This window comes from Salmo salar, chromosome ssa12 (assembly GCF_905237065.1).
Source record: "Salmo salar chromosome ssa12, Ssal_v3.1, whole genome shotgun sequence".
NCBI lineage: Eukaryota > Metazoa > Chordata > Actinopteri > Salmoniformes > Salmonidae > Salmo > Salmo salar.
In genome coordinates this window covers 6484587-6497500 of record NC_059453.1, presented here as the reverse complement: position 1 = coordinate 6497500, position 12914 = coordinate 6484587, and the positions used below count along the sequence as shown (strand labels likewise).

Here is a 12914-nt window from a genome sequence, read left to right as displayed (position 1 = left end):
TGGGGCCTGTTCACTGCAGTAGGGAGGAGAGTAGTAGCACCAGTCACACAGACACTCACTGGCATTTATTTTTTTTAAACAGTGTGACCATAAAACCTCTTTGTTGAGTCATTTGTGTGTCGTAATTATTTAATCAAACGGTGTGCTTAAAGCATCAGACAAGCTCAGTGCATATGTAGTTGCTTTTATTCAAACACATGGGGTGTGTCTAACTATATATGTAAAAAGAGAGAGAGAGAGAGGTAGAGAGAGGTAGAGAGAGAGGTAGAGAGAGAGAGGTAGAGAGAGAGAGGTAGAGAGAGAGAGGTAGAGAGAGGTAGAGAGGGAGCGAGAGAGAGGTAGAGAGAGAGAGCGAGAGAGAGAGCGAGAGAGAGAGAGGGGCCACAAACACACAGTCTATTCAGACCTCGTCTAGTACTAAAGCCTCTAATCTGACCAATACAAACTGTGAATGGAGTTCCATTCCTGCTGCCTTACTCACTCACACCATAACTACACCAGTTCTATCCATTGATTGGTTTAACCCACCAAAAACCTTTTTTGATTGGTCAGCTGTAATGCATCTGCTGTGACAGGCTTTAGTCATTGGTTTTTCCTTACATCCCCACAATGTTACATCTTTTATTAACTTGGTTCATAAATTATATACAAAAAAAACATGCCATCTCTCTATCTCTCATCCCCTCTCTCTCCCCCATCCCTCCCTCCTTCTCTCTCTCCCTCCCTCCCCCCTCTCTTCCTGAAGTAGAGAGGAAACCTCAGTCCATCTGCTTACTCAGTCCTTAAACCACTCTGTCAGCATTTTCACTGTCGACTAATAAAGTTATTTTAGTTTTGAAATGGGAACTTCAGAGAAAAAAATACTCTCTTGTGTCTCATTCTCTCTCTCTCTCTCTCTCTCTCTCTCTCTGTCTCTCTCTGTCTCTCTCTCTGTCTCTCTCTCTCTCGCTCTCTCTCTCTGTCTCTCTCTCTCTCTCTCTCTGTCTCTCTCTGTCTCTCTCTCTCTCTCTCTCTGCGTCAGTAGTGATGCATAATGCTATTTGTCACACCACTCTAGCTCCAGTCAGCAGTGTGTGTGTGGTATGGGTGTAGGTAGCCTCGTAGCAAACCAGGCTTCCCTAAAATGGGAAGTCTGGGGAAGTTCCAGAAATCAGCTAAGGAGGGGGGGAACCCGGTGCCTTGCTTGGGAGGAGCTCCAAAGGTGCTCATCAGGTTTATGCCAAAGAAATATCAACAAAACAACCACTGGTGACAAAACATTTTATAACGTTTACAGCATGCTGGTTTTCACAGCATTTCTCTGTTTTGTCCAGATGAGCTAAAGCTCTCAAGCTGCAGTAAGAAGGAAGAAATGGTTTACAACACTGGCCATATCAATATTTAATATATTTAATATTTTGACGTTTCTGAAGTGATATTTGGCTGTAAAGGCTAGCATGCGGGACAAGTCGCTAGCCATGATGAGATTGTTTGGGGAGAAAAGTCAGCTAACCTCGTAAGCTACCTAGGTATAGCTAACTAGCTAGCTACTAGCTAGTTACATTTCTCTCAGGATTATAAAGCCAACCAAAAGATAAAACAGCATATTATTGACCTAAAAGGATAGCTGTGTTAGCCCAGCTTATCCAGGGTCAGTGAAACATAGACAGTACATGGTTGCTTTATCTATAGGAACTACTGCAATAATTTTGTTAGCAACATTGCTAAAATGAACAAAATAACATAAATTGCTACCTGTAATGCTTATCTCCTGTAGCCTAACTGTCATCTCCTTACTGTCATACTGTACCTAAATTACAAGGGTTGGATTTGAACTAAACAATTTGAAACAATATGTCAGCACTTAAATATGGCACTATGCAGAAATCGCTCCGCCATTTCCTGGTTGTTAAAACTCTTAATAGTTTTCTTAATTTCAGTTTTTATGTAACAAAAAACAAGCAACTATAATGTAGACCAGGGAGCATAGAAATAGAGCACATAGAACATATCTACCGCGTCTTAGACATGCTTTTCATGAGAACGACAGATCTATAACTTACATTTCTATCTGAATTTGGTCTGGTCGCCCCCCAAAAAAGTGACATATTGTCGCTTTAAAAGGCAAGTAGAAAATCTGGTATATGGTTTGCCACATGTACCTGGTCTACTGGGGTGATTTTAAGCGGAGAACGTAGAGCTCAACATGTAAACGTTGTGTTAGTTCAGCTATTCTCTGATCCAGATGACAGATGCCCTAAAGGCCAGTAGTGCCATCATACTGTAGGACTGTAGCTGCATTAGTGATGTCACATGAGAAGCTGCACGATGGATTCACATAGCTGATGTACTGAGAGAGAGTGACAATCAAATACAACTCATTGGAGATCTTACAACTATACAAACAGGTTATGTTCATTTGAGAATACAACACAAAAACATTACAGACAGAAGCCCTTCTTCTCTTTATTGAAACACAGACCCATTACAGACAGACGCCCTTCCTCTCTTTATTGAAACACAGACCCATTACAGACAGAAGCCCTTCCTCTCTTTATTGAAACACAGACCCATTACAGACAGAAGCCCTTCCTCTCTTTATTGAAACACAGACCCATTACAGACAGACGCCCTTCCTCTCTTTATTGAAACACAGACCCATTACAGACAGAAGCCCTTCCTCTCTTTATTGAAACACAGACCCATTACAGACAGAAGCCCTTCCTCTCTTTATTGAAACACAGACCCATTACAGAGAGAAGCCCTTCCTCTCTTTATTGAAACACAGACCCATTACAGACAGAAGCCCTTCCTCTCTTTATTGAAACACAGACCCATTACAGAGAGAAGCCCTTCCTCTCTTTATTGAAACACAGACCCATTACAGAGAGAAGCCCTTCCTCTCTTTATTGAAACACAGACCCATTACAGAGAGAAGCCCTTCCTCTCTTTATTGAAACACAGACCCATTACAGAGAGAAGCCCTTCCTCTCTTTATTGAAACACAGACCCATTACAGACAGAAGCCCTTCCTCTCTTTATTGAAACACAGACCCATTACAGAGAGAAGCCCTTCCTCTCTTTATTGAAACACAGACCCATTACAGACAGAAGCCCTTCCTCTCTTTATTGAAACACAGACCCATTACAGAGAGAAGCCCTTCCTCTCTTTATTGAAACACAGACCCATTACTACTGGCTGAGCAGGGTTCTGATCCAGCGGTGACCAACCCTGCTCCACTGATCTACTGGCTGAGCAGGGTTCTGATCCAGCGGTGACCAACCCTGTTCCACTGATCTACTGATCTACTGGCTGAGCAGGGTTCTGATCCAGCGGTGACCAACCCTGCTCCACTGATCTACTGGCTGAGCAGGGTTCTGATCCAGCGGTGACCAACCCTGTTCCACTGATCTACTGGCTGAGCAGGGTTCTGATCCAGCGGTGACCAACCCTGTTCCACTGATCTACTGGCTGAGCAGGGTTCTGATCCAGCGGTGACCAACCCTGTTCCACTGATCTACTGGCTGAGCAGGGTTCTGATCCAGCGGTGACCAACCCTGTTCCACTGATCTACTGGCTGAGCAGGGTTCTGATCCAGCGGTGACCAACCCTGTTTCACTGATCTACTGGCTGAGCAGGGTTCTGATCCAGCGGTGACCAACCCTGTTCCAACTGATCTACTGGCTGAGCAGGGTTCTGATCCAGCGGTGACCAACCCTGTTCCACTGATCTACTGGCTGAGCAGGGTTCTGATCCAGCGGTGACCAACCCTGTTTCACTGATCTACTGGCTGAGCAGGGTTCTGATCCAGCGGTGACCAACCCTGCTCCACTGATCTACTGGCTGAGCAGGGTTCTGATCCAGCGGTGACCAACCCTGCTCCACTGATCTACTGGCTGAGCAGGGTTCTGATCCAGCGGTGACCAACCCTGCTCCACTGATCTACTGGCTGAGCAGGGTTCTGATCCAGCGGTGACCAACCCTGCTCCACTGATCTACTGATCTACTGGCTGAGCAGGGTTCTGATCCAGCGGTGACCAACCCTGCTCCACTGATCTACTGGCTGAGCAGGGTTCTGATCCAGCGGTGACCAACCCTGTTCCACTGATCTACTGATCTACTGGCTGAGCAGGGTTCTGATCCAGCGGTGACCAACCCTGCTCCACTGATCTACTGATCTACTGGCTGAGCAGGGTTCTGATCCAGCGGTGACCAACCCTGCTCCACTGATCTACTGGCTGAGCAGGGTTCTGATCCAGCGGTGACCAACCCTGCTCCACTGCTCCACTGATCTACTGGCTGAGCAGGGTTCTGATCCAGCGGTGACCAACCCTGCTCCACTGATCTACTGGCTGAGCAGGGTTCTGATCCAGCGGTGACCAACCCTGCTCCACTGATCTACTGGCTGAGCAGGGTTCTGATCCAGCGGTGACCAACCCTGCTCCACTGATCTACTGGCTGAGCAGGGTTCTGATCCAGCGGTGACCAACCCTGCTCCACTGATCTACTGATCTACTGGCTGAGCAGGGTTCTGATCCAGCGGTGACCAACCCTGTTCCACTGATCTACTGATCTACTGGCTGAGCAGGGTTCTGATCCAGCGGTGACCAACCCTGCTCCACTGATCTACTGGCTGAGCAGGGTTCTGATCCAGCGGTGACCAACCCTGTTCCACTGATCTACTGGCTGAGCAGGGTTCTGATCCAGCGGTGACCAACCCTGCTCCACTGATCTACTGGCTGAGCAGGGTTCTGATCCAGCGGTGACCAACCCTGCTCCACTGATCTACTGATCTACTGGCTGAGCAGGGTTCTGATCCAGCGGTGACCAACCCTGCTCCACTGATCTACTGGCTGAGCAGGGTTCTGATCCAGCGGTGACCAACCCTGCTCCACTGATCTACTGGCTGAGCAGGGTTCTGATCCAGCGGTGACCAACCCTGCTCCACTGATCTACTGATCTACTGGCTGAGCAGGGTTCTGATCCAGCGGTGACCAACCCTGCTCCACTGATCTACTGATCTACTGGCTGAGCAGGGTTCTGATCCAGCGGTGACCAACCCTGTTTCACTGATCTACTGGCTGAGCAGGGTTCTGATCCAGCGGTGACCAACCCTGCTCCACTGATCTACTGGCTGAGCAGGGTTCTGATCCAGCGGTGACCAACCCTGCTCCACTGATCTACTGGCTGAGCAGGGTTCTGATCCAGCGGTGACCAACCCTGCTCCACTGATCTACTGGCTGAGCAGGGTTCTGATCCAGCGGTGACCAACCCTGCTCTACTGATCTACTGATCTACTGGCTGAGCAGGGTTCTGATCCAGCGGTGACCAACCCTGCTCCACTGATCTACTGGCTGAGCAGGGTTCTGATCCAGCCCAGGGAATAGCACTCTTGATGATCAACTCTTTAGATGTGATGAGTTGATAATCGGGTGTGTTATTGCTGGGCTGGAACAGAACCCTGCACAGCCAGCAGTCCTCCAGCAGCTCCAGTTGTAACAGGTTAATACATTGTGTGGGATGTTTAACTGTATAACAGCATTCTGTTAAACATCCGTAGGCCTACACATATAACTCAGGACATATAGGATATACCCTTAGTCTCTTAGGACGTTCACTGGGACCTCTGTCTTCCTCTGCCAACAGGCTTCCACAGCTTTCCATAGCTGAGGACAGATTACATCACAAAGAAACAGGCTTCATTATACTCCAATTAGACGGCATTGAATATTATGTTTCCATTATCTCTCAACCTGGTAGTTTAACCCTCTAGGGACTAGAGAATCTGTTCATAATGACCTGTCCAGTGGTCCACCCTCTCCCTTTACTGACAGCTGAAGCTGCAATGTCACCCTCTCACATGGCCGTTATCTACAAAATACATTTGGAGACTGATTTTTAATTTTACAATGATTACGTCAAGATAGCTAGCTAATAGGAAGTTAGCTAGCTGATGACACTTAATTCACTTAGCTAAACAGTGTGTAAAGTTAGCTAGCTCGCTAGTTAGCAGCTCAGTGGAGTTAGCCTACAAAGTGGCCTACTGTAGCTAGCTAGCTAGTTAATAATAAAAAATAAAAATTGTATTTACTTACTTGAATATGTTCTCCCACTGCCTCTGTTTTATGGGTCCTTAGAAACTAAATAATGGGTAATCTTCAAGATATTTTCAGTGGTAGCAAAGCGGCGGTGTGGACAGGATGACTGGACACAAAAGGAAAAGGGTTTGTCACCAGAGCGGTTTAGAACGTGTTGTGGCCTTTGACTTTACCAACGTAATTCACTTTCAATAAAATATAAATCGCAGACCTGTCAGCAACACTTGATAACTTGCATTTGAAAAACTAGCATAGGCAACAACACCAACTACCAGGATGGTAATCAGTGATTCACATAGCACCCAGCAAGTCTACAGGCGTGGGGGGCTAGAAATGTAACATCTAATCAAAATCTGTCTGCTGTGTTTTTGCACCAAAACTAAATTCTCCAGACCTCCAAGAGAGGTGTGACAACGACGTGATTTTGGTGGTATGGCAAAGTGAGACTAGAGTGTAATGTGTGTGTGTGTGTGTGTGTGTCTGTCTGTCTGTCTGTGTATGTAGTCTGTGTTAATCTCCTCAACGCTGGGAATTCCCCTCTCCCCCCTCCTGGCCCCTCCCCCTTACGTTGGCGGACTTTGTTTCCTGTGGCGGTGACATCACAGGTCAGCCGTTGGGTCATGGGGTCGCGTTTCCTGTTTGGCACGGCAACATAACGGTTCACGGCCGTTCGTCCAATGAGGTCACTTTTAGAACACGACTCTGTGACAAATTATTATTCATTTATAAGAAAAGTTGGAATCTCATTTGGAGAAGAAGACAAACTGACATTTACAATAAGACCAGACCAGAGCCCATCAACTAAATGAAAGATGGATTGAAAGAAGAATAGTGGAAAGAGGAATAGTTTTGGAACGAGGAATAGTTTTGAAAAGACGCATAGTTTTGAAAATAGGAATAGGTTTGGAAAGAGGAATAGTTTTGGAAAGAGGAATAGTTTTGGAAAGAGGAATAGTTTTGGAAAGAGGAATAGTTTTGGAAAGAGGAATAGTTTGGAAAGAGGAATAGTTTTCAAAAGAGAAAGAGTTTTCAAAAGAGGAATCGGTTTCAAAAGAGGAATCGTTTTAGAAAGAGGAATAGTTTTGGAACGAGGGCTAGTTTTATGTGTGTATGGAAGGGAGGGGAGGGGGGTTGCTGTCTCTCTGTCTGGTTAATCCCTCTCTCTCCGTTTTCACACACACAGCTGTTTCCTGGGGTAGTGGATGTGATTGAGGTTGCAATGTACCAGACTGAACTATCATAGTAAATAATGTTAAACATCCTGTTTGGCTCAGTCGGTGTGGTGCATGTAAGACCAAGGGTCGTGGGTTTGATACAGCCTGGGGACACCTATTCATAAAATGGACCAATGACTTTGGATAAAAGTGTCTGCTGAATGGCGTAAATGCTTATCCAGGCATTGGGAGATTGCTTCATAGAGCCCCTGGAACGCATTACGGAGCTGATCCTGGATCTGTTTTAGTAATGTTCCCTTCAGAGGCATTGGGAGATTGCTTCATAGAGCCCCTGGAACGCATTAATAAGCTGATCCTGGATCTGTTTTAGTAATGTTCCCTTCAAAGGCATTGGGAGATTGCTTCATAGAGCCCCTGGAACGCATTACGGAGCTGATCCTGGATCTGTTTTAGTAATGTTCCCCTCTTAGAGGCAGAACGCAGGGTCAACACACTTTTATCAGAAAACATTGCTCTCTTTCTTACTCCCTCTTTCTCCCTTTTCCTCCCCCTCTCTCCCTCTCTCTCTCTCTCCCTCCCTCCCTCCCTCCCTCCCTCTGTCCGTGTCAGGGTTGAGTTTAATGATCAGTTTTGTTTGTTTGAACATTGTAGAGCATTCTAGAAGCCTCGGTGTCAGCCCCTTGGACACACTGGTTGAATCAACGTCGTTTCCACGTCATTTCAATGAAATTACATTGAACCAACGTGGAATAGACGTTTAATTGACGTCTTTGCCCAGTGGGAAGAGTGTTTGTTGTTGTGTGTGGTTGAAATATATAGCAAATACTTTCAAAAACTTGTGCTTGAGCTGTGCTTTCAGCTTGTTGTGTCCAATGGAAACAATGGAATAAAAAGTTTCATTAAATCAAAAAGACTGTTGTCTCTTCCTGTCTACAGAGTGAGTCGGTGAAATACTTCCTGGATAACCTGGACCGGATTGGCCAGCCGGTGAGTGGGCGGAGCTTCTTCACCTTTAACCTTTAATGTCAGAACCTCTGGCCACACCCCCCATCTGATAGTATTATTGACTATGTAATTACATTAACTTGACAATGTTGTTGAATACTGTACATAAATGACAACCAAAAACAATGTTGTTGAATACTGTACATAAATGACAACCAAAAACAATGTTGTTGAATACTGTACATAAATGACAACCAAAAACAATGTTGTTGAATACTGTACATAAATGACAACCAAAAACAATGTTGTTGAATACTGTACATAAATGACAACCAAAAACAATGTTGTTGAATACTGTACATAAATGACAACCAAAAACAATGTTGTTGAATACTGTACATAAATGACAACCAAAAACAATCAAAGAGCATGATAATATTACTCTCTCCTCCTCTCTGCTCCTCTCTACTCCTCCCCTCTCTCCTCCTCTCTACACCTCCCCTCTCTCCTCCATCCTTCCATCCCTCTCTCCTCCTCTCTGCTCCTTTCTACTCCTCCCCTCTCCTCCATCCTTCCATCCCTCTCTGCTCCTCCCCTCTCCTCCATCCTTCCATCCCTCTCTCCTCCTCTCGCCTCCTCTCTCCAGAACTATATCCCTAGTCGGCAGGACATTCTGTTTGCACGGAAGGCGACCAAAGGAATCGTAGAACACGACTTTGTCATAAAGAAGATTCCGTTTAAGATGGTTGATGTGGGGGGTCAGAGGTCACAGAGACAGAAATGGTTTCAGTGCTTCGACGGAATCACATCTATACTGTTCATGGTGTCATCATCCGAGTACGACCAGGTAGGCTATACACACACACACACACACACACACACAGAGATGTAGAACCAGGTACACCCACCAGACCAGAGTATATGAGGTGTTGATGTAGCTGGGATGTTTTGGGGGGAAAATCACATCTTCAGTTTTACGTGAGTCAACAGGAAGAAGACATGTCTCACTTCCTCTCCCATAGGTTCTGATGGAGGACCGGAGGACCAATCGGCTGGTAGAGAGTATGAACATCTTTGAGACGATCGTGAACAACAAGCTCTTCCTCAACGTGTCCATCATCCTCTTCCTCAACAAGACTGATCTGCTGGTGGAGAAACTACACCAGTCTGACATCACTAAACACTTCCCTGAATACAGGGGAGACCCTCGCAGGCTGGAGGATGTACAGGTAGGATCTAACACACAGGACCTACAGCTAGGATATAACACACAGGACCTACAGGTAGGATATAACACACAGGGTCTACAGGTAGGATCTAACACACAGGACCTACAGGTAGGATATAACACACAGGACCTACAGGTAGGATATAACACACAGGGTCTTCAGGTAGGATCTAACACACAGGACCTACAGGTAGGATATAACACACAGGACCTACAGCTAGGATATAACATACAGGAACTACAGGTAGGATCTAACACACAGGACCTACAGGTAGGATAAAACACACAGGACCTACAGCTAGGATATAACACACAGGACCTACAGGTAGGATCTAACACACAGGACCTACAGGTAGGATATAACACACAGGACCTACAGCTAGGATATAACACACAGGACCTACAGCTAGGATATAACACACAGGACCTACAGGTAGTATCTAACACACAGGACCTACAGGTAGGATATAACACACAGGGTCTACGGGTAGGATCTAACACACAGGACCTACAGGTAGGATCTAACACACAGGACCTACAGGTAGGATATAACACACAGGGTCTTCAGGTAGGATCTAACACACAGGACCTACAGGTAGGATATAACACACAGGACCTACAGGTAGTATCTAACACACAGGACCTACAGCTAGGATATAACACACAGGACCTACAGCTAGGATATAACACACAGGACCTACAGGTAGTATCTAACACACAGGACCTACAGGTAGGATATAACACACAGGGTCTACAGGTAGGATCTAACACACAGGACCTACAGGTAGGATATAACACACAGGACCTACAGGTAGGATAAAACACACAGGGTCTTCAGGTAGGATCTAACACACAGGACCTACAGGTAGGATATAACACACAGGACCTACAGCTAGGATATAACATACAGGAACTACAGGTAGGATCTAACACACAGGACCTACAGGTAGGATAAAACACACAGGACCTACAGCTAGGATATAACACACAGGACCTACAGGTAGGATCTAACACACAGGACCTACAGGTAGGATATAACACACAGGACCTACAGCTAGGATATAACACACAGGACCTACAGCTAGGATATAACACACAGGACCTACAGGTAGTATCTAACACACAGGACCTACAGGTAGGATCTAACACACAGGACCTACAGGTAGGATATAACACACAGGACCTACAGCTAGGATATAACACACAGGACCTACAGGTAGGATAAAACACACAGGACCTACAGGTAGGATATAACACACAGGACCTACAAGTAGGATATAACACAAAGGGCGTACAGGTAGGATCTAACACACAGGACCTACAGCTAGGATATAACACACAGGGTCTACAGGTAGGATCTAACACACAGGACCTACAGCTAGGATATAACACACAGGACCTACAGGTAGGATATAACACACAGGGTCTACAGGTAGGATCTAACACACAGGACCTACAGCTAGGATATAACACACAGGACCTACAGGTAGGATATAACACACAGGGTCTACAGGTAGGATCTAACACACAGGACCTACAGGTAGGATAAAACACACAGGACCTACAGCTAGGATATAACACACAGGACCTACAGGTAGGATATAACACACAGGACCTACAGCTAGGATATAACACACAGGACCTACAGCTAGGATATAACACACAGGGTCTACAGGTAGGATGTAACACACAGGACCTACAGGTAGGATCTAACACACAGGGTCTACAGGTAGGATCTAACACACAGGACCTACAGGTAGGATATAACACACAGGACCTACAGGTAGGATCTAACACACAGGACCTACAGGTAGGATATAACACACAGGACCTACAGCTAGGATATAACACACAGGAGGTACAGGTAGGATCTAACACACAGGACCTACAGGTAGGATATAACACACAGGACCTACAGGTAGGATATAACACACAGGACCTACAGGTAGGATATAACACACAGGACCTACAGCTAGGATATAACACACAGGTAGGATTCAGGTAGGATCAAACACACAGGACCTACAGGTAGGATATAACACACAGGACCTACAGGTAGGATCTAACACACAGGACCTACAGGTAGGATTTAACACACATGATCTACAGGTAGGATTTAACACACAGGGTCTACAGGTAGGATATAACACACAGGACCTACAGGTAGGAAATAACACACTTGGTCTATAGGTAGGATATCACACACAGGGTCTACAGGTAGGATATAACACACAGGGTCTACAGGTAGGATATAACACACAGGACCTACAGGTAGGATATAACACACATGGTCTACAGGTAGGATATAACACACAGGTAGGATACAGGTAGGATATAACACACAGGACGTACAGGTAGGATTAAACACACAGGACCTACAGGTAGGATCTAACATACAGGGTCTACAGGTAGGATCTAACATACAGGGTCTAGAGGTAGGATCTAACACACAGGTAGGATACAGTTAGGATCTAACACACTGGACCTACAGGTAGGATCTAACACACTGGACCTACAGGTAGGATATAACACACAGGACCTACAGGTACACACAAACGCACCTGACCAGGTACACACAAACACACCTGACCAGGTACACCCAAACACACCTGACCAGGTACACACACACAGACCTGACCAGGTACACACACACAGACCTGACCAGGTACACACAAACACACCTGACCAGGTACACACACACAGACCTGACCAGGTACACACACACACACACCTGACCAGGTACACACACACAGACCTGACCAGGTACACACACACAGACCTGACCAGGTACACACACACACACCTGACCAGGTACACACACACAGACCTGACCAGGTACACACAAACTCTCAACCCTCTTCTCTGTCTCTCTCTCTCTCTGCAGGCGTTCCTGGTGCAATCGTTCAGTCGTAAGCGGCGTAACCGTGGAAAACCTCTGTTTCATCACTTTACCACGGCGATCGACACGGAGAACATCCGCTTTGTGTTCCATGCTGTTAAAGACACCATACTGCAGGAGAACCTCAAAGACATCATGCTACAGTGATACACACACACACACACATTATATACACACACACACACACACACACACACACACACACACACATTATATACACACACACACATTATATACATTTACATTTACATTTAAGTCATTTAGCAGATACACACACACACACACACACACACACACACACACACACACACACTATACACATACATACACACACACTAACATTTTATATACACACATTATACAGGTATTATATAGAGCCCCCCCCTCCCCTGTGTTTGTAGATTATAGAACTACTAGAAGGGATTTTCCCTTCCTGAACAGCGCTCCATGGTGGATGGACCAGACCGGCTGCCATTTTGGCTTCTGTGGACCCTTGATGGACTGGATGTTAGAGTCACCTGCTCCAGAAGTGCTGCAGTTGTTTCATGCCGTCGGCCATTTTACATCAACTAGATGGAATTTGCCGCCA

At 45.9% G+C, this 12914-nt stretch overlaps 1 protein-coding gene across 1 annotated transcript in view; it reads left to right on the top strand.

The window, feature by feature from the left end:
* LOC106564016 (guanine nucleotide-binding protein subunit alpha-12-like) overlaps positions 1-12586 on the top strand; it is a 44883-nt gene extending 32297 nt beyond the window's left edge. Inside the window, exons 3-6 of the mRNA XM_045690585.1 lie at positions 8190-8240; positions 8845-9045; positions 9221-9427; positions 12311-12586. Coding sequence (XP_045546541.1) covers positions 8190-8240; positions 8845-9045; positions 9221-9427; positions 12311-12472 — 621 coding nt within the window. The 3' untranslated portion in view covers positions 12473-12586. The remainder of the gene's footprint in view (positions 1-8189; positions 8241-8844; positions 9046-9220; positions 9428-12310) is intronic.
* Positions 12587-12914: the final 328 nt, after the last annotated feature.